The sequence below is a fragment of the Grus americana genome, chromosome 2 (assembly GCF_028858705.1).
Source record: "Grus americana isolate bGruAme1 chromosome 2, bGruAme1.mat, whole genome shotgun sequence".
NCBI classification, from domain to species: Eukaryota; Metazoa; Chordata; class Aves; order Gruiformes; family Gruidae; genus Grus; species Grus americana.
The window spans coordinates 163607024-163634466 of NC_072853.1; the positions used below are offsets into that span (position 1 = coordinate 163607024).

The following is a 27443-nucleotide window of genomic DNA, read 5'->3' on the forward strand; positions in this document are numbered from 1 at the left end:
AAGAAAGGATATTATATCAAACAGAAGGCATGGGAGAATTTCAGGTTAGACGGAGCATACTTAGTCACAGAAGAATTGGGTTGGTGCTCTGGGACCTGTGTTCACTTCCTGCAGGAACCCTAACATAGCCCAAAATAGTAGCAGTTAGGTAAAAGCCAAATATCTTCCCCTTTTTCTCCCCACAGCAAATACTAATGCTTACGTCATTAAAGGAGAAGCATAAATAGAACAGCCTAGGGCTGTGATTTGCAAAGTTCTTGGTCTGCAGATGAACCATCAGCTTTTCTTATAGCTCACTATTACCCACTTGTGCAATCAAACTTTTCACTAAAGATATTATCGCAATGATATAGTCCTTCATATCCACTCCAACACGTATACCAGTCACCTAAGAAGAATCAGAGCACACATCTATACATTTTATGTGGGGCATGGTTTTCACCTCGCCCACTGGCACATACATGGGGTGCACGGCGTGGGACAGCGTGCACCAAAGAGTGTTTCCTAATGGCAGTTTGGACACTGTTTTGGAAAAGAAGGGAGAGTTTGGCTGTATGGGTACAAGGTATGCCATGCCTGTTGTCCTCAGCAACAGAGAATAGCCCCCCCCGTCTGTTTTCTTTCCATATACAGTGCCACTGCAACCACTGTCTGCAACATACTGGTTTTACCGGTGCTCTCCATTGTGCGCTCTCTACCAGTTTCTCACTCCTCTCCAGAAACACGGTGAAAGCTGTCGGCTGGCATTTGTAGGAGAACACATGAAACTATGCGCAGAGCCACACCTCCGCCTGCTTTTCTGCCAGGATTCGTAAATGTTTTCAAGAGCGACTCGAGGAGGCAGAATCCGGGGGCAGATCCTTAGCGCGCCCATCAGCAGAGAGCTGTTGACATCAACGGAAACAGGCTTTACACACATGACGATCCTTATATTGTTCAGGAACTGAAATCCCCATAGCAGGATTCCTGGGGCATCAAACAAGCTCAGAAAAAAGAAGCCATTTGGAAGGACTTTTCAGCAGGAATTGGTGCTAGCCTAACCGATTCCTGTTAAAACCAGGAGGTTTTAAAGGACCTGCTTGTCCTATGTGCCTTAGAATACTTGAACCTGAAGTCCTGGGGTCCTGTGCCTGGTTCCCAAGGTAAACACATGTGATTTATTTCAGAAAGGCATCTGCAGCACAAGAATTCATTACATACATCCCCGATGGGCAGGAGCCAAAACGTTTCAAATGTGCCAAGTTACCAGAATGTTATTAAAAGCTGTAAGACTTAGAGGGAAGGTGCAGAGAAAGACAACCTCCTTCCCAAAGCCAGGTGGCTTAGGATAGACTTACGCCGCTTCCCAAACGGATGAGGCAAGCTGGAGTCAGAGGTTCCTTCCAGCAACAGCTCGGTCCCCCTGGATATCTCTCCGTAAACTGCACAAATATTCTGGGAAGGGGGAGGGAGAGAGAAAAGAGTGAAACCTATTCAATTACATCAAGATCACGACTGGCCCTAGTAAAATCATTTATGAAGTGAGGGAACCCGGAGCAGTTTGGGTTGGAGCCATCTGCTGTTATTTGGTATATACAGAATTGGTTTCTATGGATTTTATTAATAGGTCACGCGATTGTATACGAGCATGTGAGATCTGAATCTCTCAGGAGGGGTCCCTGGTTGGGGTTTCTATTGCCGTTATAGGCAATGGCTCAAACTTTCTTGCAGCAGCAAGTCCTTAAAAACTTGAGGGGAATGGGTCTGGGTTTAGGATTCTGCCCATTTCTTTTTCTCTCCCCACCCAAAATCTTGAACTGACTTTGTTCCTGTCCCTCTCCAAAACACATTTACTAAGTGGGAGAACAGGGAAATAATAAAAAAATATATTCTTACCTGCTTTTTCCATTGTCTACGTGAATTTTCTCTCCCACCAGTCTGAGTGGTATCTGGTACAACACTCAGGTCCCACTTCCATCCGTCTTTCAGGCACAAGACTTGCATCAGCCCTTTGCTCAGGGATTAATTTTGCCTTTAAGCCATCAATGGCTCCACGTATAGAGAGACAGTTCAAAGGGATTTGGACTCACTCAAGAGGTTTGGGACAGGAGAGTGTAAATCCCATGGGGAGCTGCCCAGGGAGCCCTGACCTGTAATGGGGACCAAGCTGTGACATAAAGTCAGAGCCCGGGAACAGCCTCCCCACACCGTTTGGTCTTAACTATGGTTCACTTTTGTTTCAGTTTCCCCAAAAAGAGGCAAATCCAAAACAAGTTGTCAGAGAACAATCCCTTCACCCCATCTTCGCGTGGAGAAAGCTGGGCGCAGCAGAAAGCTATGCTGCAGTAAGGTTTCACCAGCTTCTCCAGTGCTTCAACTCATGAAGCCCTATCTCCCAGAGTCTGGAGGTTTCAACACAATTTTTCATCATCTCCTGGTTTTTCACATTAACCCGAAGTGGGACAGTTTGGTCCCAGCCTCCGTGTTTCAGAAAGTCCCAGAAACCCTCAGTTGGAGCACGGAAGGACAACTTCCATCCTTCATGAAAGCACAGGCGGGGGATGCCGTGGTGTCCAATCGGGGCTGATCCGAGCTGCGGGGCCGGGGTAGCCCCACCGGGACCGAGCGGGGCTGCGGGTCGCTCCCCCCTCCCCGACTCGGAGCTGCCCCGCGGGCCGGGCCGGCCCAGACTCCCCCCCCCCCCGGCACCAGGGCGCCCCCCAGCGGCGCGGCACCCCGCGGGCGTACGGCTCGGTAGGTGAGTGGATGGTGGCGGGGCGGGGCCGGCCGAGCCCTCCCTGCCGTCCCATTGGCCGCAGCGGCTCCGCGCGTCACCGCTTCCTCCCGCTTTTGTGCACCGCCCCGCACCGCCCCGGGCCCCGCTGCTGCCGCCGTGCCGTGCCGTGCCGTGCCGTGCCGTGCCGTGCCGTGCCGTGCCGTGCCGTGCCGTGCCGTGCCGTGCCGTGCCGTGCCGTGCCGTGCCGTGCCGTGCCGTGCCGTGCCGTGCCGTTGGAACCGCGGTGCTCCGAGTCGCCGGGAATGGCCCTCCGCGGGTAGCCGCTCCGCAGGACCGGTAAGTCTCTCCGCCCAGCCCAGGGGACGGGGCGCTCCGCGGGCGGTAGGTCCCTGCACCCGCGCCGGGCGGCGGTGCGAGGGTTTGTTTCGGTCTTTTTTTTATTGTCTTTTTCACAGTGGTGAGCGAGAGTTTTGCAGCCGGGTTTGGTTCCGGTGGCTTTTTCTTCCTTGCCTTTAGTCTTGCAAGCGGGAGTTTGTCCCTCCGGGCCAGTCGCTCCGAGCTTTGGGAAGCCGCGGGAGCGAGCAGGGGGTGGGAGCGGGTCCCCAGGAGGGGGCCTGGGGTGCGGGGCACGGGGAGGACCTGCCTCCCCTTTGGCATTTACCTTCCCGGGCACCGGGGCTCCCGGGCACAGCCCCCGCCTTGTGTTAGCGGGCTCGGCTTTGGCTCCGTAACTATTTTTGCCAGGTTGTTGCCTGGTGCCATGAGTCAGCCTGGAAGCCTGTCCCTGCTGCGGCTGCCTGACAGCGAGCGCCAGGATTAGACCCTGCTAGAGCCCGTCCCATTACCGGGATGCGTTAAACTGTTCAGCCAGCGGGTATGTCGCTGGCTGCAGTCACTTGGGTCCTGCTTCGGTGGAAAGCATCATGTCCACGCCAGGGATCTGCAGGATTGCCAGGCCAGCCCTCACCCTCACTGGGAGCAAAGTCTGTCCCGAGCGGTGATGATGGGGTGAGCGGTGGGGAGGAAGGCTCTGTGATGGGCATGGACCCCCGTAGGCGAGGGGAGCCGGTACCCGTGCGGTGCGAGTGGCTGTGCTGGCTGGCAGAGCTGGGAAGCTGGATTTCCACCTGGACGGAGCCAGCCGTGCTGTCGCGGGGAGCCGTGCTGTGATGCTCCAGGAGGATTTCTTCTGCCGGCACCAAACCTCAGCCCTCCGTGGTCGGGTGGGGAGAAAAGCGGAGCGGAGGTGGGAGCCATGTGCCAACGCGAGTGGGTGTGTGGCGGCGGGCTTGCCAGGTCACGCACGGCGGCCAAGAGTGTCTCTTACTGGCCCTGATGCAGCTTGGAGAGCAGTTTCCCGCTCAGCCACTGCTTTTATCCTCCTCTTCAATTCCTGTCGTGTAATCTGGTGGTTTTTGGAAGCAGACCCACTCCTGGTTTGATGCAGGGTCCACGTGCGTTACTGGTGCATGGACTGAAAATCTGGGGCTCACTTGGGATCTGGAAGCTTGGGATTTGTGTGGAGTTTAAGTGATCCCAGGGATTTCCAGGGTCAAGCTCTTTTGCTTCTTTGGTAAATGTGAGCGGTTTGGGGGAATTTCCTTCTGTGGCGCCTTGTGAATTTATTTCCAGTCCGACACGTGCAGTTTGGTGTAGCTCTGTGCAGGATTCATGCCCAGAGTGCAGGTCCTGGGAGTCGTTCTTCAGGCATGTGGGAGATCAGCTGTGTTTGGGGGCTTGCCGGTGGCTACCAGTGTCTTGTGAATACCAGCACTGGATGGTTCACTGTCCAGAGCCCCTGATTTGATGTTAGTTACAATCAGAGGGTTCAATGTTTCCCAGGGCTCCTGCAGATTCAGGGTGTATCTCCACAGCTTAGGAGGTTTAGGAAGGTTTCACAGCATGTAAAAGCTCCTCTGTTGGAGGCAGGACGTGAGGCTGGATGGGCTGCCAGCCTGCTGGGATGTGGATTTAAAGGCTCTTTTATACCTTCCTTCTCTAAACGTGTTTTGGTACCACAGTTTTTTCCGTGGGTCTTAAATCTCCATCAGAAACCCACAGCTCTGCCCTGTCAACGTGTGCTGGTGAGCGATGCGTTTCTTTTTTCGGAGGCTGTTGGAGCCCACGAGGGAGATGTGCTCACGCAAAGGGATGTAGTCTGGATTTTCATCCAGGAGGGAGAGACTGCGTCGCTAAGAGCCAGTGATTATGGCAGCCAGAGAGTCCTCACTCCATCCTTTCTGAAACGTTGCTATTGCTTGATGATGCTTCATGGTGGTAGCGTGCAGCTTGGACTTGATGTGTTTTCTGAATTTTCCAACTGGGAAGATGCTGGCAGGCATTGCACGGTGTGTGCTGCTCCCCGACAGAGCGGTGGGATGAAGCGTGCTGCTGCGTTACGGAAGGTGATGTGCTTCCGGCCCTCCTCTCCCCAGCTGGACGTGGGGACCAGTGTGAAAGCTGGCAGGTTTTTCTGTGCTGGGTGATCTGGCCCTGCCGTCGGAGACCTGCTGGTGGCGGCTGGAGGGAAGTGAGTCAGGGTTTGCTGTTAGAAGGGAGATCTTTTGTTAGACTGCTCGGTGAATGCAGATGGGCTTTGGAGCGTACAAGGCTGTCTACATGCAGAAGCAGCAAACCTCAGAGCTGAGAATTAGGAGGGAGCAATTGCTCTGAGCTTACCTTGGCTCTCCTAATTGAGGAGAACATCTGAAGGAAAAGGAAAAACAAAGAAGAGATATTCAACTGCAGTTCAGCCAGCTCATCTGATCTAAGAAAACATGTTTTCTCTCTCTACAAATCTCTGGACTCTCTTAGATCCTGAGGTCCAGCAGAGGAGAGAGACACGCACCCCACATGCCAGCCTTTCTGGGGAGATGGCTGAGCCCTTTGGAGCCCGGCTCCCATGGCGGGGAGCTGCGGGCAATGGGGCCGGTGCTCGCTGATGCCTGACAGCAGCGGGAGGCTGTTGGGCTCAGTCCCTTCCACTCCCTTCCCTGCACGTAGTACAGGCCAAAGGCAGTGTGCACAGAAATGTGCAGAATGTCAGCTGTGCACTGGGGAGATGGAAAATGCATTATGGAGCCATAAGAAGGGGAATATGGAATTCAACTGGGTTTTTTTTTTTTTTTATTTCCTCAGACACATTTCAGAAAAGCTATAAATGGCATGCTGATCCTGAACCTGGCTGGTTCACCCTCGATCCCCAGACTTTATTTATTTTCCTATTTAAGCTCCATAAGGGGAATGGGTGACCAGGTGTTTTTGGTGAGCGTCTCCAGGAAGCAGCTCCCTGTCCCCGCGTGTGGCTTTGCACACCGGGTCAGGACCGTGTTTCTTCCTGGCACCTTTTCTGCCTTTGCCGAGTGTGATGTGAGATGCAGAGGTGGTGATTGTCATCTCAATTGTGCCTGAACATGTTGTCTCCGTGGGCTTGCCTCATACCCTGTGTGGCATGAGCCTTCATCTGATGTGGTGAATGCTGTGGTGGGCATCAGATGGACGAGTGGTTTTCTGTCTGTGAAGGTGTGAGCAAGCACGTGTGAGCATGGATATGTGGGCGTTTTTGTTTGCCTTCTGTCCACCTCTGCAATTCTGATCTGGTCTGCCCAAGTAATCCTCCCGTTAGTCACTAAAATGCCACCAGTGTCCAGCCAAATCGGTCTGTTCCAGGTCATCTTTAATAACACGAAAAATTAAAAGCAAAAATCTCCTTTAAAATAGCTGCCTTCCTCTTCAAAGCCACTGAGAGGCTATTCCTTGCAGAAGACTGGTTGCACAGGAAGGGAGAGCAAGAGAAGAATGCTGCAGTGGGGCTAACAGAGTTTTGGGGCTGGGGGTACACGGCTTCTTGCTTTGTTTCAGCGCTGAGGCTGTTGCTTTCCCTGGAGCCACAGGGCTTGGGGCCAAGCTGAGCCTGGGATGGTGGAAGATGCAGCACCAGTCTGGCCCAAAGCTGGCTCACCCGGTGCCGCAGTGGTTGTGGTGGAAGGGTTCAGCGAGCTAGGGGTGTGTGGGTTCATGGTCGAGCCCTGCGGCTGTTCACGGCTCTTCCCTCTGTCTCTGTGACCCAGGGTGGGGACATGCCATTGCATGTCATCCCTACATCTCATCATGGGTGCCAGCTCCTGTTCTCAGAGTGTTTGGGGTGTCTGCAAAGGCTACCCAGAGGGTTTGACCGTGACTTCCTGAGGCTTTTAGAAGTTAAAGGTATACCCATATACACCCCAAAAGGGGGATTCAGCTCCCAAATGCATTCCACAAACACTTTTCCTTACCCTGGAATATCCTAATATAAATGTTAGTGGTGTCCAAGGGACTCTGAATTTAATGAGAATCCATAGTAGACTGGAACCTGTCCTGCTCTGCTGAGTTGAAGCCCATGTTGGCCACCGTTTTATGCAGAACTAGTTGTCACTTTGGTGAAAGCTCCCCTAATTTTATACTCTGCAGTCTGCAAGATGATCTGGGACGGCCCAGGGAGCACAATTGACAACAGCAATGAAACCCAGGGTGGAGCTGAGCCAGGGTTTGGCCTGGCACCATAGAAGCTGCACGGGACAAAGTCCGGTTGGCAATGGGTGCTGCATGCCATGCCTGGCAGCACAGGGCAGATCCTGGAAGGAGCCGGCCAAGCTATTGCCTGGGCAGCTGTGTAAATAGCATTTGTGCAGGTCAGGTCCTCGGAGGGGGTGGGAGGGTGGGTTGAGTGTTCAGGTAGTGATTAAACACCAAATTGCTTGAAAAAGTAGCTCTGAGTGGGTGGAGAAGAGACGTTCTACAAACCTGCTACGGCCAGGAGCTTCATGCTAAATAATAAAAGGTCGTCCGCTTGAGACCTAGGTGATTTGGAAGAAAAAAGACTCAGTACAATTGCTTTGGGATAATAATTGATGGAAAAAGAAGTCTTTGCAAAGGAGGTAGGGAAGTCTTAAATCCAACGCTGCTGAAGCGTATTTGTGGCCTCTGCAATGCTTTGAGTGCTCCTGCACTACTAGGGCTGTCCTGGAGCGATTGCGTCCATCTTGTCCATGTGAAGGTGTTTCTTGCACAGCGGCTTCCAAGTACCCACAAATCCCCAAGGGGCTCTTGAAAATTTTGTGTGTAACAGTCGTTAGCCCAAACATCGTGTGCAAGAGTGAACCCTCTATCTATTGTGTGCTATGAGTTCTGCTGCTGCTGGCCTCGGTGCAGAGGTTCAGAGGAAGACTGGGGAATCTGTTGAGGTCTGTCCTTGTACGTGGAAGTTCATCGTGATGATTCAAATAACGTGCTGTCCTCACTTAGTGCTTTTGTGTTACAACCTCTTTGGGTTTTTGTGGTTGAACAGAGGTCTGATCATCGTAGTCTAGTTGTAAACTGGAAATAGTGCAGCGCCTTCCATGATAAGAGCCTAAAAAAATCTAGCAGAAATTTAATCTCTTCATAGCGTGCCGTTTGCACCTTTTGCTCGGCAAGGTGGCAGCAGTGGTGCCCTACCCCAAGGCATGAGGACCCTGTGGCAGGGTGGTGGGTACGTTTCTTAATAATGGGGAAATCTCACCTCTGATCTGGATTAAAGGGTTGGGACATCCCTTGCTTGGGGCAGCCTGAGTGCTGCGATAAGGCAGGCTTGGTCAGGGACACGGCATGGGGAAAAAGTGTCAGGTGAGGTCTGTTACAGCTGGTGGTGAAGGTGAACTGAAGGAAAGGCTCGTGTGCATGCACAGAAACCCTGGCTGAAATACTCTCTTCCTTTCAGCCTCTCGCCTCTTCCTCTCCACCACTACCCGGGGAGTGCCCTGCGGGGGACGGTCCCTTTTTTGCATGCTGGGTCAGCGCAGTGTCATCGTAAAGGGCGGCCGGCAGTGTTATGTATAGGTGGGTGATGCTGATGGCTTGATAACTCGGCTTAGTATCTGCAGCAGAAATAACGTGGTCGTTGTGGAAGTGGGTGGCTGGAAGAAAGTGTGTGGGCTGGGATGGTGGGGCAGAGCAGTCTGGGAGTGTGTAAGCGATGAATAACCGGTACTTGGAAATCAGAGATCAGAGATTTGGGCTTGCTTCTGTTGAGGATGGTCAACGCATTGATGTGCAGCGGAGCAGGGCTTGTCTTCACCCTTCAGTAAAGATACCAGGCTGGGCCAAGCTCCTGGAAAGCTTTCCTTGCTGATGCGACGTACTCACACTGCAGCCTCGATGCCTTCTGTTTGCCTTTCAGCACAAAAACACAGCACTGATCCCTCTGCTGCAATCCTTCTGCTGGCTTCCCGCTTGGAGAGTGGCTTTTGGGAAACCTGAGCACCCGATTAATAAACCGGTGGAATGCGTTTGCTGCTCCTTGGTCTTAGTCGCTCAGTGCCGGTGCTAACAGAGTAGCAAGAGTCATTAGAGAAATATGCAAGATATTTCAGTTATTTCTCTTTGGATGGTGCTGGTGGCAAGTAAAAGAGATAGACAGAGACTGTATTGAGCTGCGCTTAGCTTATTGCATCATTGGTTTTATTGAAAGGTTCAAGGTCTGGCTCTGAACGTGGTTGCTGTCTGGGATAAGCCCAGAAACAGGGTGCGTTCGAGCTGCTCCCGAGCTGTGCCGTGGTTTGCCGGAGGGAAGAGGGCAGGGAAAGGTGCTGGTTTAGTGCTCTCACTGTGCATGCCTTCTGAACGGTGGCCACAGGGGCCAATTGCAGTGCCTTGGAAGAATCGTGATGGGGCAAGTCCTGTCATGTTTCTCTCTTGAGTTTTCACTGGAAAACTCTGCACTTGGCTCCTGTTAACTCCCAGGAGCTGCTCCTCTGATGGTGGCAGCCCGAGGAAGCCCTGCTGACGTCTCCCGCTGTAGCCGCCTGGGTGTTGAGGCTGGCAGGGGACCATCAGGGCTGCCTGGATGTGGGACCACACAGCCCAGCGCTCTCTCCCGCTCCTCATCCTCTGCTCACCCTGACTTTGCTGGCTGGGAGGATCTGCTTCACCGGTGGCCTGGGCTGGTGCCTGCTTGCTACCCCTCTTGCGATACGGTCACTTTTGGCTGTGCTGTCCGGGGAATACGAAGTGCTTCTGGATGCTGACTTGAGTCATGGGTGGCTCCAATAAAAGAGCAGCTGTGTTGTTTTCTGCGTACCCTGATGATGGTCTCTGTCTGAAGGCTGGCTTGGCTTCACCTCGCTTGGCTGAAATGATCTCTTGAGCATGAAGGATTTGAGGAACCATGCCTGCTCTTGCCTATTTTTGTTTGGAGTGAGTATGCTCACTGGGGCTTTCCACAAGGCTTTCCCCAAGGTGCTGCACTGTTAAAGATGTGCATGATGTGTGTCACTGTTACCTGGCTGATGGCTCGAGAGAGAGAAAATGTTTAATCATCACAATGTTTCAGCAACTTCACCTACAGCACTACCGGTGTGACTAACAGCGGGTGCGTGCCCGGTCGGCTTCAGGATGGGGCTGTAAGGAGTGAGGACGTGTCTTCTGTTTGCAGTTTGTGTTATAGGAGGCGAGGCCAAACAAACTGCTTTTGGACCCAGCACAAAAGGCACTGAAGATTGTAACTGTCTTCATCTCTGGAGGGAAAGCTGGGGACGAGCTAGCTCAAGTCTTGGTCTATGTCCAGGAAATCCTGTGCAGGAGAACTTCCCTTTCAGGAAGCCGGTTGGGCTGTCGCAGGGAGGTGGTGTGGCACACTGTGCTTTCATCCCAGACCACCAGAGAGGTCCCGACTTGGCAACTTGGATGAGGTGGAGCAAGACTTCCAGTACCCGGTTCACCGTTACACGGGAAGCCGGTTTGCCTTTTGCAGCATGCATTGCCAGAGAGGTGCAGTTTGGTGTCTCACCTTTGCGGGAGCTTCTCGGGCAGCGGTGGCTGTGTGTGTGCTGTGGGAATCGCCAGGACGTGATGAAGGTGGGAGATGATTGTGAAAGAATGTGGGATGTGTTGGAAAGGGTCTCCCCTTGCTGCAGCGGGAACATCCCACATCCCTGACCTGGCTTGGGCTGGATTTCAAAAAAAACCCTGGGTTTTGATGGATGGGTGCTGTGGACAGGTATGGTTGACAAGCCTGAGGCTCTGTCACTGAACGCCGCTGTCCTCCTGGGTGTGCTCAGGAGTGTCACCGAGGGCTTTGAGTGGTGCCCCTGCAGTAGCCTCCCTCACCCAGAGACGGTGGTAGGGAAATTACATATATAATACATATTTTGAAAGCCTGCTTTTCCCTTTGCACCGCTTGGATAAATTGCATGTACATTTATTGCATGAGTCTTGAGGTGGTGGTAGACACAGTGTTCTGCTTAACCGCAGGTTTTGCACCCTCCTGGTTATTAGCTTGCGGTCCTTGAGCAATGAGAAGAGCAAGCAATTTGCTCAGAGACTGATGAAATCTTAAGTATGTTTTTCACGCGCCTGTGTGCATATGTGCATTGAGTCCTGCGTGTATGTGCTGTGCGGTCACCGCAGACCCCTGGTTGGAAGGGCTCTGGTGGATGAAGCATCCTGCAATTCTTACTACAAGCCTTCTTGCCTCCAGCGTTGGGTTTTGGGCTGGCAGGCAGCAGGTTTCCTATCTGCCCCAGCTTGTGGGGTGTGGGTAAGGGACTTGCCTTCTTCCTAATCCCTGCCTCTGTCGCTTCCCCCTCCGTTCGCTGCCCGTAGTGGGCATCTCTGCCTGCTCTGGGAGGTGGGACACTGAGAAGCACCGCTGCCACGCAGGGATCAGGACCATCCGAGGTCCCGGCTGCTGAATGCTTTGCTAAATGCTTTTATAGGACACACTTTGTGGTGTGTCTTACAAAACCTCCTGCGAGGTAAACTTGCCGTGAGGCTCTACTTTGGGGCTGTCTCTGATGTAATCTGTCAAGAAACGGTCTGCTCTTTGACTTACTGCTGGACGTCTGGTTGTGGATGGATGACCAGTTGCTTACCTAGCATTACCAAAGCAACGAGTTGTTGCTTTCCATGACTCATGAAAATGCACTGCAGGCTCTCTTAAGAATGGCTGAGATCATTTTTTGGCTGGGTTTGGGCATCTGGTTTCCTTAGCAAATAGCAGTGGGGGTGGAGGGAGGGGGATTTCCAAACTCGTTTCTTTGTATGTGTGATCTGGATTTTTGAGCTCTCCTAATAAAATACTTACTTCATTTGAAAAAGGGGGGAAAAAAAAAAAAGACCTGTAACTTCCACATCTGTAGTTTTTGTAGTGTGTCTCATTTAGTCATGTTTTGCTGTAAAAAAGAGGAAAGATTAGAGCCGCATGCTGTATTTTTCCTCTTAAATATGCAAGAATACAAACATTATGGGTGGTATTTTTCTTTTTAAGCAAATCCTTCTGGGGAAGGAGAAGGAGATGCAGGGAAAATTCTACAAACAAAACCGTAATTGCATCCCTTTTTTTTGGGTGATAATGTTTGCTCAAATAGAAGACTGATTCTATAGCAATGCAGCAAGGCAGAGTATTAGCAAGAGGTTTTTTAGTGTTTGGTCAATCTTTTTTTTTTTTAATTAAAAAAACCCCCCACAAAATTTATTTATTTATTTGTAGATTCTCGATTCACTTTCTGGTTTTGTCTGCTCAGTCTAAAGGCAGCAGCATTTCCATTCCTGAGGACCAAGTGCTGCAAGACGAGCATTAACTGGAGGAGAATCAGAGCGGCGATAGCTGTGCGATAACTTCGGGTTGCAGGAGGTCTCCAGGTGTTTTGCAACCTCTGTAACCAGATTGCAGCAGCCTCTGCCGTATCTTTCCTGAGTCTAGCTACCCTTCGCAGGCACCTGAGAGCGGGCAGAGAGAAGGTAGGGGAAATCCTCACTAGGCAGAAGGTATAGAAGGTTGGAATAGGCAGATACGCGGAGCAGTGGGTTTAACGTGCCCGTGCTTTGCAGGTGGTGGAAAGAGCGAGGGTTAGGCTTGTTAAACACTGTATGCAGCAACGTTAGCTGAGTTCAGGAATTTATTAGATGTGGCCTGACCTCTCATGCTGTGCACGTTCTCTGCCAGTGCTTGGCTGTGGTGAAATTGCCCAGCTGGGACAGGCAGAAACGCGTCCCGCTGTGCCGCGGGAAGGGGTTAGGGCTGCCCGAGGGCTGCAGAGGGGCAGCGGCTCTGTCCTGGGAACAGCAGGAACACAGAAGTAATGGTCCGGCTGTTGGCCAGGGGTGAGCGGGAACAATGTGACTGAACAGGTTTGTGCTCACTTCCTTGTAATCTCAAAGATGAGATAATACAAAAACCCAGAAAGTTTGCCAGCAAGAGCAGCGAGGCTTCCTTTTTCTGCCCCTGTGCATGTCCTGCAAGGCAGGAACAGCTGACTTGCTATCGTGTCTGCCTGCACAGCTGACAAAAAGCAAATCCTTCTTGCTCGAGGAATGCACAGACGAGCTCAAGTCGGGGCGATGGATGCTACCTCCTCGGGCTTGGCTCTGGGCTTGCTGCCTGGGCAAGCACCCAGCACCCAAAGCTGCTGTGCCCACCACAATTTCTCAGGTCCTTCCTGTTCTCTTCCTCCTCTGAATTTCTCTGCATCTTAGTTAGCTTTGGGCAGAGTGGGTAAAGACCACTGGTTTAATCAGAAGTGTAGTGTTTACCCCCTTTTTCCATGGATATAATGTATTCAATGCATAGCATAGCACACCTCAGATCCAAGTCTTCTAGATCTTAATAGTTTTCTTCCATGCAAAAAAAAGGAAATAAATGTAACCTGCAGTCTTCTCCTCTTTGTGGTGCTTGTGCATGTTGGAATGCCTGACCAAAGTTTATTACCCTTAAGTGGTGGCTAGCTGCAGCCCTGTAGTGCCGTGGTGGCTAGCACAGTGGGCTGAAGCGCTGCCCCAGGGCTCGGCACCAGCACACGAGCCGTAAGAGCCAACGAAGGCTTTTTCAGAAGGTCAAGTCCTTATTTACACACTAGTTACTACCATGAGGTATTTTTGCTGGGCAAGACCCCACCAGTGGCTGTAAATCCGGTAGTTTTGGTGAGCAGAGGATGCCAGCAGATGAGCTGACATAGATGACATCCAGGGCTTTACTCCGCTTGATGCAGGATAAAATAAGTGGGAGCAAAATTTGGAAAGCTGTTCTGCTGTATTATTAATTTTTTTAAACTGCAGTGCCTTCGCATCGTCCCCCAATGCGTAACGCTCTTTTGACTAGAGAGGTCAGCATCAGGGTAGCTCAAAGGGGCTACCTGGTTTCTAGGCGGGTGTTGCTATAAAAGCTGCATTTTCTCATCTGTGACTTACAGATGGGGATGTTGAACCCCCCCATCCCAAATTCAGCCATTGCCCACCCAGTCTAAGTTTTCCAGTGTATAGTATTGTGAGAAAAGAATCCTGGAGCATATTCTTTCCTCCAAAAAATTGATTATTAAGTTTAAAATAGTGAGATTTTTTGAAATTTTTTTCTATTTTTTTTGTTGGAGCATTTCAAACTGCTTTCTTCATAAGACGTACTTCTTTTTAACCAAAAAAAAAAAGGAAGTGTGGATTCTGATGTAATCATGTGACTCCAGGAACTGGGTACTGATGAAAAGCACTGAATCCTATGAGAATTGGCAATGCTCAGGGTCATCCCATGGTCCGCCAGCTGAACTAGAAAATGAAGCAAAACCTTCTATTCCTAACTCCCTTTCCAGTGTTGCTTCCCCATCCCTTGGTGCCTGTCTCATTACAAGAGATCCAGATTGCACGGCTTTCGGGTTTTTTATGGTGTGGGGTGGGGTTTTTTTTACAATTTATATGGTAAAAGGGTTTTTTCTTCACATGGTGAAATTTGCAGATCTGAGATTCTGAGGCTCTCAATTGCTTTTTGTGTGTGAGGATGGTCTCTTGTAGAAACCTTGCGTGTTGGTGCCTGCTTTGCTGGAACACATTTTGTGGAGATGCTGGAGTAATGCAGCTGCCGGAGCTTTCTCTGCGTGACTGCACTTCTTTTGCATTTTAAAACTTAGAAGGGGCCTTGTTGCTCCTAGTGGCATGAATCAATGCCAATGCAAATTGCAATGTAAGCTTTCGATACTTAAGGGGGCTTAAAAGAAAGATGGGGCAGACATTTTAGTAGGGCCTGTAGTGATAGGACAAGGGGTGATGGTTTTAAACTAAGAGGGTGGATTCAGACTAGGTGTAAGGAAGAATTTTTTTTTACAGTGAGAGTGGTGAAACACTGGAACAGGTTGTCCAGAGAGTTTAGATGCCCCATCCCTGGAAACATTCAAGGTCAGGTTGGACGGGGCTCTGAGCAACCCGATCTGGTTGGAGATATTGCTGCTTATTGCAGGAGGGTTGGACCAGATGACCTTCAAAGGTCCCTTCCAACCCAAACTATACTATACTATTCTATTCTGTGCTATGTAAGCTGCATTGGCTTCTCTTCTCCCCAAACCCTTTGGTTTCTTGCATTTCTCTTTCTGAGGTGGTTGGGGTTTTTTTGAGCTGTTTTCTGACAGTCTGTTGCAGGAGGCTTGACCTGGCTGGTTGATGGAGGGATGTTTGTTGTCTGTTCTCTTACCAACCTGCTTTCTGCAAAAGTAAATTGAGTGTCTCTCCATGTTGGACGGGATCAGACTTGAGCGCTCAGAGAAGCGCAAGTACTACAATAATACAGAAATGAGGTTCCTGCGCTGCTTGTGGCTGCTGGGACAGGAATTAGGGGACTTGCTTGGTTGCCTCGGAGCTTACTGAAGCCGAAAGCCAGGCAAATACAAGGCCTCCTTTGCTTAACTCTCCTTGGGTAAGTCCTGTTAGCATCAGTGAAATAACGGCCGGAAAACGTAATGTCTTCAGAGGGCAACGTTCTCCCAATATAAGCAGGCAAGCAAAGCCACCGTGTTTCTTTACAACGTGGGAGATATTTATCTTGTGACTAAGCATAAAAGTTGAGATGGAAAAGGTCCTATTAGATCATCTCATCCACCTCCCTGCTGGCATGCAATTTTTCTCCCTGGTGTATATTTATTAATAGGCTGTTGGGCAGACAGGAGTAGTTTACTCAGGGTAGTTTACTATGGAAGAGTAGCAGCCAGCCTGTGCAGGTGAGGGACTCTAAATGCGCGTGACTTGACTTGCACGTGCACAAGTTTCTTGCAGCAATAGGATTTTGTAGTAAAAGGGCCAAAAGCTCCAGACTGGACATTTTTTACTCTAGGCTGGACATTCTTTGCATGCTTGGAGCCTTCCTGTTGACTTGCTTGGACTCAGTTTGTGCAGGCATCAGCTTATCTTTTTTTAACGTTCTAGGAATAAGCTAATTTTACTTTATATTTATGATGGAGTAGGCGGCTTGAAAACTACTAATAATAAGGGGGGAAAAAAATTAGGAGCCTTTTGCTAAGGAGAGGTCAGCCAGCCAGACATCTGCACAGCTGGCCTGGGCTCCGTTGGCCATGATCTGTCATGGTGATGTGTGAAGACTCCCGCAGGAGACATCAGAAAGGTGCAGGTGGAAATGCTATTGCTATGACAAACAGATCAGTGCTGGAGTTTCAGGCCTGAGCTTGGGGACCATCAACACTGCTTCGTTTATTACTCCTCAGTAACCATAGCACTGCCTCAAGCATACGTACTTTTTTTTTTTTTAAATTTCATACCCCGTGATTTCATTTGCAGCTCAGAGCACTTAGCATCTCCCAAACTGAAATCGCTGAGTGTTGAGTATAAAGGGAACAGATTCTGTCTTTAATTTGGGGAAGAACTAGAGCATGTGCTGAGCACAGGTAAGGGATGGGATCAGAAATTTCATATCTAGGCACGTGCTGAGCTGCCTTCTCATGTTGAGACTGTGCTGGCTTTTGCATTTAGGGTCACTCCACTCATGTGTCGTCTTCTGAACACCAGCGTGAGATCAATATTTAGGATTAGAGACCTGGACTGTTCTGTGGTGCAGGTGAGTAACCAAGCCTGCTCTGCCACCAGTGAGATGTTTTTGCTGGTGATGGCACTGTGTAGAGCCCCTGGGGCTGTGCTGTGGCCTGATGATCTGTTTCCTGACACTACAGTGCATTTTGTGCAGTTTTCTGGAGGTTTTATGGGATATCTCTTGGCTAAGCGATTGCTCTGTTGAATCAGGAGAAGCTATCCCCTAGATCTGTGGAGGGTAGGGGCTGGGTGTTTCATGCTACAGACTGTGTCCCTGGCACCAATGGTCTTTCTCTTGGCATGTGCTGTGGAAGTGACAGTATCGCAGATGACGTTTTCCAGGAAAACTTCCAACACTTGTAAATGAGCTTTGTGAGATGGTCCTTGCCTCCCTTCCCTCAACCAGACATCTTCTAGGGAGGGGGGAGTTGGAGTAGGGCACAGTGCATGCAAGCAGCAAATCTGCCTTATTTAATTTAGAGAGAACTTGGTCTAAAGATGTAAAAAGCAATTGCAAATGCTGTCTGGACACCGCCTCTTCTCATCAATTAGCGGCATTAAACACTCAGCAGGGAGGATTAATTAGAAAACTAAAATCTTTCCATCGTGACAGCCTTCTGGTTTCCATTGAAATGCAGCTGAAGAACTGGAAAGGCTTCTGTATTTTGTTTTGATACGCAGGCATATGTTTCTTTCCATCTTGGAAATTAATTCTGTCTGTCTGTAAATGGGGCCGTGGGAATCAATATTGAGTTGAACTGTATTTCTCCAGAGCTTTCTTCTAAAAGTAGTTGACTGTTTCCCCACTGTGGGGAAGTGACCTGATTTTGGAGCAGCTGAGCAAGTGCTGCTCTGATGGTCTTTCAGTTCAGAGGTGTTGTGCGGCTGCCTTGACAGTTCAGGGTTGGTCCACGGTCTCTTGTGGGTGATGGGCTTCTCTCTTCTGAAGTTTTTCAAGTCAAACTTCCTCTGAGATGGCCAAGAAGGCCCATAGCTTTCTGTTGCCTGTGACTTTCTGTTGCACCACACCAGGCTGGACACTGTAGGAAAGGAAATTACTCATTGCTCTGCCTCCCTTTCAGACTGCTCTTGGCCTTGGTGAGCTGTCATGCTCAGACTTATGCTCTGCAATGCCCTAAGCTGGATTTAGAGGCAAGATCTGCCTTTTCATCAGTTTCCTCATCTTTTCTTCCCTCCATCGGGCCTGGGGAATGAAGGAGGGCCAGCACAGCAGCCTTGACCTGCTGCCTTGCACTGGGGGAGCAGGTCACCGTTGCATGATGACTGTGGGTGGCACAGTTTGGCCGACTTGAGATTGCTTCTCCTTCTTTGCAAGAAGCTGCCTCTTGTGCGCTGCAGCAAGCGACCACCTGTGTGTGGGCTCTGCAGAGCCACAACTACGTGAAAATTGGATGGTGAAGGGCCAGGAGGAGAGGTAGGGCAGATCCGGGAAGCCCTGAGCGCTTTGAGCTTCGGTCAATAGATGTGCTCTACAGAGCTGTTAGGTTGTCTGAGTGTGGCTGTGTGCTGCCCAGTCTGGTTCCTGCATTGTTGATGGCTCATTTTTTACTGTGTTTAGTCACACACAAAGGCAAGTGTACTTGAGTTCATGTGATACTGCAAGTCAAGAGGACAAGGAGAACAAAACCCCTGTGACAGCTGAGCCACGTGTTTCTGTTTCATAACCCCCCCACCACCCCAGCAATGGCACGTGCAAGCCAGCAGCTTGTGGAGACAGTGGTGTCCTGGGGCTATGCAGAAACCTGGTCCTTCTGCCCAAAACTACAAGATATCTTTTAAACTTCGCTTGCCACTTAGCACTTGCTGAGCTTGGCTTCCTCCCCCTGGTCTAATCTCAATCCAGAATTGCACAGCAGAAGTGATGTGCACAAAAAAGGACCTTGCAAATTCTGCGGTGGCTCGTGGGGGCCAATCCTCAGGTCCTGGTCTCCCCATGTGCTGTGGGGCTCATGCTTCTTGCCCATGAGGAAGGAGCAAAATAACCAGGTAGCTGCTGAGAGAGCAGAAGGTGGTCAATTAGTCCTCATCCCTTGGCTTCACAGTCGATTGGAAAGTTGTGTTGTGATCAATCAAATCTAGATGGGCTGTGGCTCGTTAAAGAGGAAGCTGTGTGGTGGGATGGCTGTGAGAAGGACTATCGATCGCAGCCGGTTGAGGGTGAATTGTGGTATACAAAGACTGGTAGGACAACTTCGAAATACAGGTGTTATCCTGTATGTTGTCAGCAGGATGTTGCAAGTGAGATAAAGTGGGTCAGCTAGAAGGTGGGATGGGTGTGAGAGATGGCACAGTGGCTTAAAAGCCCTGATACTGCCATGAGATCTTGCTGCCCACATAGGGGATGGGATGGGCCTCCATCCTTCCCAGTCCAAAGCTTGATTACTTAGTCTTAACCTCCCCGTTAGAGCATGTTGGACCAGTCATAAAGTTTGTAATGCTTTTGGTACTCTTAGAGGTCAAAGCTACAGGGACAAGGTTGGTTTCTGCTTACCATTATCCTCAAGGAGAACTGGGTGTCCCAGTCCCTGGTGCAGAAGCCAGCTCTCAGGCCAGGTTCTCCATTGCACAACATTGGGTTTGCAGCTCTTTGGCATAAAGCTTCGTTCACGGAGACTCTTCATTTCCGATGCCGAATCAGATCTGGAGCAGATTGGTGCTGTGCAGATGCTTTTCTCGCAATTGCTTTTTCCGGGAAAGATTTTGCTTTGAGACAAATGCTTTTCTGAGGGCATATTTCATCTGGAGGTTTTAGTGTCTATTCCTCCTTGTTGGTTTCTGGTCCTTCTTCCTATTTTTTTTTTCCCAGAGACATAGAAGAAAGAGACCTGAAGCCTCACTTTTCCAGATATATGGTTTTGTTTTCATTTCCCTCCCATGAAGTCTTCAATCATTTGAGGGGAAACACAAAACTAAGGCCATGAAAATCTGCAGGAGGAAGAAATTACAACACTCTTCTGCGTTGGCTTTTATCTTACACATAGAGATACACCTTCCCCTTTGCTGTGTTCACCTAGGGGGTATGAAATCAGAGGCTTTCTGTTGGTGTAATGTACATCAGGGTTTCTCTCTGCTTTATAAATGCACAAATAACTGTCTGAGGACAGGATTTTTGCCTCTAAAAGGGGAAATGGTGCAGAACAGTGCTCTCCTCTAGCTGCAGACCTTCATCCTCAGCAGGCAGGGCTGTGCATTTGAATAATTATGGCTTGGCTTGGCTGGCTTCTGGGGAGATGAACGTACCAGGTTGCAGGAGATAAGGATCCCTTAGACTGTTACTTCAGTGCCTGATTTAAAAGTTTTCATTTAGGCACAGCGTACGGTGGGATTGAGGTGGGTTTTGGGGTGTAATCGGGGTGTCTGCAAATTGGCTCAGCTCTGCCAGCCCCTGGAGGAGGCAGTTCCTCTGGAACAAGTGCAGTTTCAGTAGAGATGCAGTTCCGCGCTGCGCAAACCTCGATGCGCGTAAAAAAACCAAACAGGTGGGGACCACGTGTGTTCTCTGGAAATTTGCTTTGCTTGACTTGTCTGTTTTATATGTGTGTGTGTATATATATATATATTAAAAAACCCCACAACTATTAACTCTGACCTGATGGGGCTGTGTTCTCTGATTTTTTTTTTTTTTTTTCTGATAGAAGAGTCCTTTCTAATCCTTTTGATTGCTTCCTTGTTTTATGGGTTTCCAGGAGTTTGTGTTCTGTATGCAAAATCAAAGCTATTTTATATGCCAGTATAAATTACTGATTATTCCACTGAATTTGGTGAAAGGATTATTACTGTAAAGCAAGAAAAAACTGGCTGAAAAAAACTTACTGGAGCATGCTGTCTGCAACATTTCATTTACAAAATCATTTGCAGGAAGAGGAAGGGTTGAGAGGGGAGAGGTTTTAAGATCGCTATGACTGTTTTAAAGGGCTGCCATGGAAGTTAACAGCAGGAGTCTTGTGGGTTTTAGAGCTCTTATTCTACTTGTGCTGGAATCAACAGAATGAATGGCTCAGGAGATTTTTTAAAATTTTTTTTTAGAAGCAGCTATTGAATATAGCTACGTTGGCTGGGTCACTGACTAAAGATGTCCTCCATCATGCACGATGGCTCTTAAAGAAGGACAGATCTCTTATCCTAGCAGTATATGTTGTGCAAAAGATTCTCAAGCGGTTTTGAGGTGTTGTGCCCAAAAATGGAGAGGAGAAACCTCAACGGATGCGTGTTCGTGTGTAATTGCTTGTTGGGCTTAATGCGCTGTAGTTCAGAGTGCTGGCTTGTTCCTTAAGTGAGCTGTGGTGACGTGCATATATCACTTCTTCCTTAGCAGCCTGATCAGTGCATGGTCAGGAAAGATTTCTTCCTCCTCATCTTGCCTTGTGCAGTTTGTCCCTTAAGCCTGCTTGGGAGAGTGGCATCCCTCAGGGGTTGGTATTGGGACCGGCACTGTTCAACATCTTCGTCAGCGACGTGGACAGTGGGATCAAGTGCACCTTCAGCAAGTTTGCCAACAACACCAAGCTGTGTGGTGTGGTCGACACGCTGGAGGGAAGGGATGCCATCCAGAGGGACCTTGACAGGCTCAAGAGGTGGGCCCGTGCAAACTGCACGATGTTGTATGAGGTCCTGCATGTGGGTCTGGGCAATCCCAAGCACAAATACAGGCTGGGTGGAGAATGGATTGAGAGCAGCCCTGAGGAGAAGGACTTGGGGGTGTTGGTGGATGAGAAGCTCAACATGAGCCAGCAATGTGCACTTGCAGCTCAGAAAGCCAACTGTGTCCTGGGCCGCATCAAAAGCAGCGTGACCAGCAAGTCAAGGGAGGGGATTCTGCCCCTCTACTCGGCTCTCATGAGACCCCACCTGGAGTACTGCATCCAGCTCTGGGGTCCTCAGTACAGGAGAGACATGGAGCTGTTGGAGAGAGTCCAGAGGAGGCCACAAAGATGATGCAAGGGCTGGAGCACCCCTCCTGTGAAGACAGGCTGAGAGAGTTGGGGTTGTTCAGCCTAGAGAAGAGAAGGCTCCTTATAGCACCTTCCGGTACCTAAAGGGGCCTACAGGAAAGAAGATGAGGGACTGTTTGCAAGGGCATAGAGTGACAGGACAAGGGGTAACAGCTTTAAGCTGAAGGGGGGTAGAGTTAGATTAGATATTGGGAAGAAATTCTTCCCTGTGAGGGTGGTGAGGCACTGGAAGAGGTTGCCCAGAGAAGCTGTGGCTGCCCCATCCCTGGAAGTGTTCAAGGCCAGGTTGGATGGGGCTTTGGGCAGCCTGGTCTAGCGGAGGGTGTCTCTGCCCACGGCAGGGGAGTTGGAACTAGATGGTCTTTGAGGTCCCTTCCAACCCAAACCATTCTGTGATTCTGTGAGATACGCCTGCAAACCTGGCCCGGTTACGCGTGTGTTTGCAAAAAGTCCGTCCCAGCTGCATGCTCATAAACAGAGATGCATAGTCTTAAATGGCTACTTATTGACTAACCCTGTGTGACACATCCTCACTGGAGCAGAAAAATGCTATGAGGGTAGGGTCTTACGTGTCTGAAGCGTCTCCAAAATTTATTCTTTTGTGTAGCCCCTAAATATGGATCCCATTTTCAGGGCAGCTCTACAGTGTACCAGGTTAAATATCCTATAGCATCTAGAACAAAACTATAAGAATGAGGCTGAGATCTGAAGAAACCTGTGATGTTTTAACTACTCTTTCTTTGCATTTGAATCCATCTTTGCCAAGCCTGCAGGCTGTTTGAGCTATCGGCATGCATACGTTTGTATTCTCATCGTTAAAACAATCTCACTTGCTTTGCTGTTGTTTTTAACACTACCCCAGCCCTGGCCTCTGAAGCTTTTTGAAAATAACATTTACAATAATATTTTTAACAGTTCCGTAGTATACAAAACTCCAGCGCCCTGGCAGGACTCCCGGAAACTTGCTGAAAGTTAATGTGGTCAACTCTTAAAAAGGAGAGATTTTTTCCATTTGACTCTTGCTTGTTAAACTCTCTGAGCCCAACATGTTGTTCCCTGCTGCTTGAAAAAACAAGGAAAGTCCCAATTTTAGCAATGCTAGTTTGAGTAGCTTTCCAGCTGAGCTGTATTTCAGGGGCAACTGTGGCTTATTATTTTTTTACGGTGGTGTGTCCCTACACCTTCAACCCAAAGTGTTAAGTGGTGCTCAGGCAGGAATAAGTAGGTGCTGCTTTCCCTGGAAGCCTGGGGATGATAAACTGCAGAGGGAGATGTCACCTGCAGTTGTGGCAAGACATCCTGACTTGGAGGCCAGGTTTTATGATGGGTGCTGAGCCTCTGTGGGGTAAGGACAGCCCTTTTTGGGCAGGTGATACTGTAAATCCTATTTCAATGCAATGGTAGACTGCTGGTGACTCCAGCTCTCAATGCTGGACTGTACTCTTCCTGCTTTCCTAATCCTCATCCGAAGTCCTTCCTCCTAGTAAGTCTCTTCCAGTCACTTTTTTTGTCTTCCCTCACATCCCGGGAAAAATTGCTCTTCTCCATCCATCCTCTCCTCCCCTGCTTTGCTTTCCTCAGTTTAGATGCACCGAGGCTGGAGTCATGTCTAGCTGGGCAGTACTTTGCTGCTCGTCTCCCTCAAACTCCATCTTGCTTAATCCCTTCCCAGCCAGGAGTATGAAGAGAAAAGGGAAGAACTGGGATTAATTTTTAAAGTGGATTAATAATCTTACATATAGCTGTCACATGGATATTCATACTCTGCACTCATGTAACCATATTAAGTCGAGCCACCTTGGCTGCAGAATTGAGTTCAGCTCAGTCAAATCGAAGCTGCTTCTATTCTATATGAGAGCATCTATACTGGGCTTTCCTGCAGGTTAAGTAACCTCCAGCAGGTTCCTGAGCAAACAGGAGCAGCCGAAGTCTCTTGCGTGCACAACACAAACCTAGAATATGAGTACCGCATCACCCCAATGTCCCTGGGAGCCAACCCTTTGATGAGTTCTTACTTTCATTGCTTGGTAGGAGGCGTTTGTGCACGGCGAGGTTACCAGGGCAGTAGTTTGTAGATTGACAATGGAGATTTACAATAGATTTACAGCGGAGCCTGGTTCTGCCGGCTGTGGGAGAGCGGTGGAGTGTGAAGTGGTAGCCCAGTTTGAGATGTTTGCTGGTTTGTGTTGTAAACTGCCAACACTTGAAGGCTCTGGTGAGGGAGCTTAGTGGGAGGAGAAGGGGGATGCTGTTTTGAAGTGCACTGGAGTAGAAAAAAGATTTTTTTTCCTTTCCCCCCCCGCCTTTCCCCTTCTGTTCTTCTAAGGGAGATAATAAAAGAGCAGAATTTGTACTAGAAACAGGAATTTGTCCTTCTGTAACAGGAAGCTGCCGGTATGTATTTTTGGGAAGCCACGGAAGTCGCCGGTGTTTGCAGTCCAATTTGAAGGCTGGCTGTCCTCAGGATTGAAGAGATCTGCTAAAATAGAAAACCTTCTTTCTCTCGTGTGTCCGTGGAGATTTCCCATACTGCATGTGGAGGCTGGTTTGCTCACGAGAGCTGGGCAGTGGAGTCTCAGGGACTTGCTATGGCAGAGATGATGGAGAAGAGCACGGGTCAGGGCTCTGCTGATGGAAAGGTCACCTGTTTTTCCAGGGTTCATTTGCATGATTCCTGTAGGTGTATGCTTTTGTAACTAGATACGGACTGTAAAGGTCTGGAAGATCTCCAAAAAGCCATTAGAAAAGTGTTGCACTGATGGGAGAGTTAACCTGGGCTAGCCCAGGAATTGAGGGTTAATCCAGGCTATCTGCATGTGTCCCTTGGTGCAAACTCTACACACAGCTTAATTGCTGGAAGTGTCGCATCAATTTTAAAAGCAGAAGCAGTGAAGATTTGGACTGTTTCCTGCTCTTGTTATAATCAGATGGAATTTTTACACTGCTTTTTGGTGAGGTTTTTTCTGCTCTCTTGATCCACTTTTGCATAGACCAACCAGTTCCTTCTCAAGACAGGATTTAAACCTTTCCAAGTCCGTTAGTTACTTCCTTGCCTCCTCTTTTATCTTGAAAACGGACAGAGCAGAGTCCCTGGTGGCTGTGGGCTCTTAACCTAAATGGTGCTGTCCTGAGAGGAAGCTGCAGCAGCAAAAGGAACAACGTACCTCAGGGCACATGTACGTCTCGTCTCCGCCTCTGCTGCTTTCTTATCGCTTTCCCTTCCTGCTCGTCTCTCTCAAAATAGGCTTGATAAATATCCTCCTGCTCGCCAACACCAAGGCGCCGAAGTTGCAGAAAATAATTTTAATCCACGCTTGCAGCCAGTCCTGCTTCACTTCAGATTTTTTTATTGTGTTTAAATTGATTTGACTGACCTGGGAGATTTTCAAAGTGCCTTTTACTACTGCGTCTTCCCGATCTGTGGTGCATAACGCTGCAGCATTCATCTCTGGTGCACACAGCTCTTGTTGACTTTGGGGCGATGTTGCCTGCAGTGACTGCAGGACAGGAATATCTTACTCTCTCTGTGCAAGTCTGAAGTACTTCAGATGTCTCTCCATTTATTTGTGCTATCACACAAGTTTATGGCCAAGAAATCTGTGTGCTTATCAGTCAGCTAAAGTGGGCTGGTCTTTGCTGATCATTTCTATCACGCTGCTGCTTAGAAGGTGCCCATCTTGAGGTGGGTGATGCCCTTGTTCAGTCTAAAATGAGGTTTTCTGCTAGTGAGCAGGACTGACTCCAGCAGGTTCAGGTTTACGCTCTAAGTTTCTCAATGAGCAAAAAAAAATCCCTTTGCTGGGCACAGAGCATTAGCTAAATGCAGTATGCCAGGTAACCGAACCCTGTTCTGCATCAGTTTTGGGCAGATTAGTGGGCGGATGAGTGGCAGTTGACTGTAGAGACATCCCATGAGGGACATATGGGGCATACGTTGCTGCCCAGACTCAGGTTTTTTTCCCATGCGGCCAGAGGAAGGCTGGTCCAGCCTTGAGGAACCTTGGCTGGAATTTGGAAGGCCTAAATTTAGGTTTCTGCTTTGGTATGGGCTGCCTCTGGGACTGATTTTCTATGTCCTGCTGTCAGTCTGTTCCCCAAGTGAGTGTTATCCCATAGAGATGCTGCAAAACGTAATGCATTAAAGATGGTATTGCTTTACGGTTGCATTAAATAATGTAAAAATGCATTAAAAGTGTAATGTATTAAAGATGATCTGCCCTTAACAAAAGGGCACCTGTGGCACAAACATAAGGTGGTTACTCCAAGATTTTAAACCCATAAAAGTACCAGGGTTGCAGTGTGTTACTTTTGGGGTATGTAGAGGAGGGCAGACTCCTGGTCTCAATTCCTAACGAAATGATTCTCCTCTTTCCTCCAGCCCAGGTGATGATGAGGAAATGCTTTGCGAAGGGTGGTCCTGTTCAGTCTCTGTTCCCACTGACATGTCAAATTAATCTGTAAACTCTGTGTATGTTTGTTATTGCAGGGTGGATGCTTGAGAGTGGAGGATAAGGTACAAGTGCCTGGGACCGGTGGAATGGAGGCCTGATGTAGATGGAAAGATGGGTAAGAACTGGATTCCCCTGAAGCAATTAATTTTCTGCAGTCTGCTAATTTTGACTGGGGCTACCAAGTATGACAGCAGAGTGGGAGACATTGCTAAGATGGTCTGGCTGAATATTACATTGCTTTCTAATTTTTTTTTGCCTTCTAGTGCTGCCAAAATTGGACAAATTCTCTTTACATCAGTGTGATCTGATGGGTCATGTTCTAGGTGGAGTCTCTTTTCAAGTCTACCTTGTATTTATGGGCAGAGAATCTTCATTCCCTGTATCTCTTCTTCCAAGGAAGTTTCTGTTTCAAACAGAGCCTGAGTATATTGTTTTTCTAACTGGTGATCTGGGTTACCTGCACCTTCTCCTTCTTCTGCTGGAATCATAGAATGGTTTGGGTTGGAAGGGACCTCAAAGACCATCTAGTTCCAACTCCCCTGCCGTGGGCAGAGACACCCTCCGCTAGACCAGGCTGCCCAAAGCCCCATCCAACCTGGCCTTGAACACTTCCAGGGATGGGGCAGCCACAGCTTCTCTGGGCAACCTCTTCCAGTGCCTCACCACCCTCACAGGGAAGAAATTCTTCCTAATATCTAATCTAAATAGTTGTGTACCAGATGCTCTGTGGTGCTGAGGGAGACTTTTTTTTTAAGTGGAAATTATTTATAGTTCTGGAGGTACATAATGATCTTGATCTTATCTCTGCTGCTAAAGAAAACTTATGTCAGAAATTGGGATCATGTGGAAGTGCTGGTGTCTCTCAGTTTTAGCATGTGAATAATTAGATTGCTGGTGGTGTCTCACATGAGCAGGAGATGAGTGTGAGAGCCCCAGCCTCCTTCAGCTTCTCATGCTGTTGGCCATCAAACTTAGCACGTTACTCTTGCAAAATCATAACTTTACTTGCAGAAAATTGTCTGCTCTGCTACTGTGCTTGTAACCTGTCACACAGGTGGACACAGCTGGAGGGATTGCCTGGTGTCTTCCTCTTCCTGCTAAAGGGCTTTGCAGGAGACGGACACCTTACTGACAGCAACACTGCTGGGTTTGGGATTCAGCTGGCATTATGTGCATTTATGAGCATGGCAAAGTATGAGAAAGCTCTTTGCAGAATGAATGTTGACCACAAAAACAATTCCAAAGTGGTCTACAAGCCATTTTGCCAGCCAGTAGCACTTCCAGCAACTGTAGGGGTTTCTGCTCCTTTTCTTTGATTTTGCTGAAAAGAGAAAGCTCAGCAGATTGAAGAACAAGGCCAGATTCTACTTCACGTGGGTGTTGGTGCTCGATTAACACGTGGAGCTAATTGATCCTGTTTCCTTCACCAGAAGAGGAGCCTGAAATCATCTTCTGAAATGGCTTCCTGATCTGGTGACTCAAGAAAGGGGA

The 27443-nt window shown here is 49.1% G+C and overlaps 1 protein-coding gene across 2 annotated transcripts in view; it reads left to right on the top strand.

Annotated features, from left to right (window-relative positions):
* Nucleotides 1-2856: 2856 nt before the first annotated feature.
* LOC129203126 (mitogen-activated protein kinase kinase kinase 3-like) overlaps nt 2857-27443 on the top strand; it is an 82689-nt gene continuing 58102 nt past the window's right edge. The window contains exons 1-2 of one of the 2 annotated variants that reach the window (XM_054817119.1): nt 2857-3052; nt 25988-26067. In XM_054817119.1, the coding sequence (XP_054673094.1) occupies nt 26064-26067 (4 nt within the window). In that variant the 5' untranslated portion in view covers nt 2857-3052; nt 25988-26063. The remainder of the gene's footprint in view (nt 3053-25987; nt 26068-27443) is intronic. The other variant, XM_054817120.1, reaches the window with a different exon arrangement.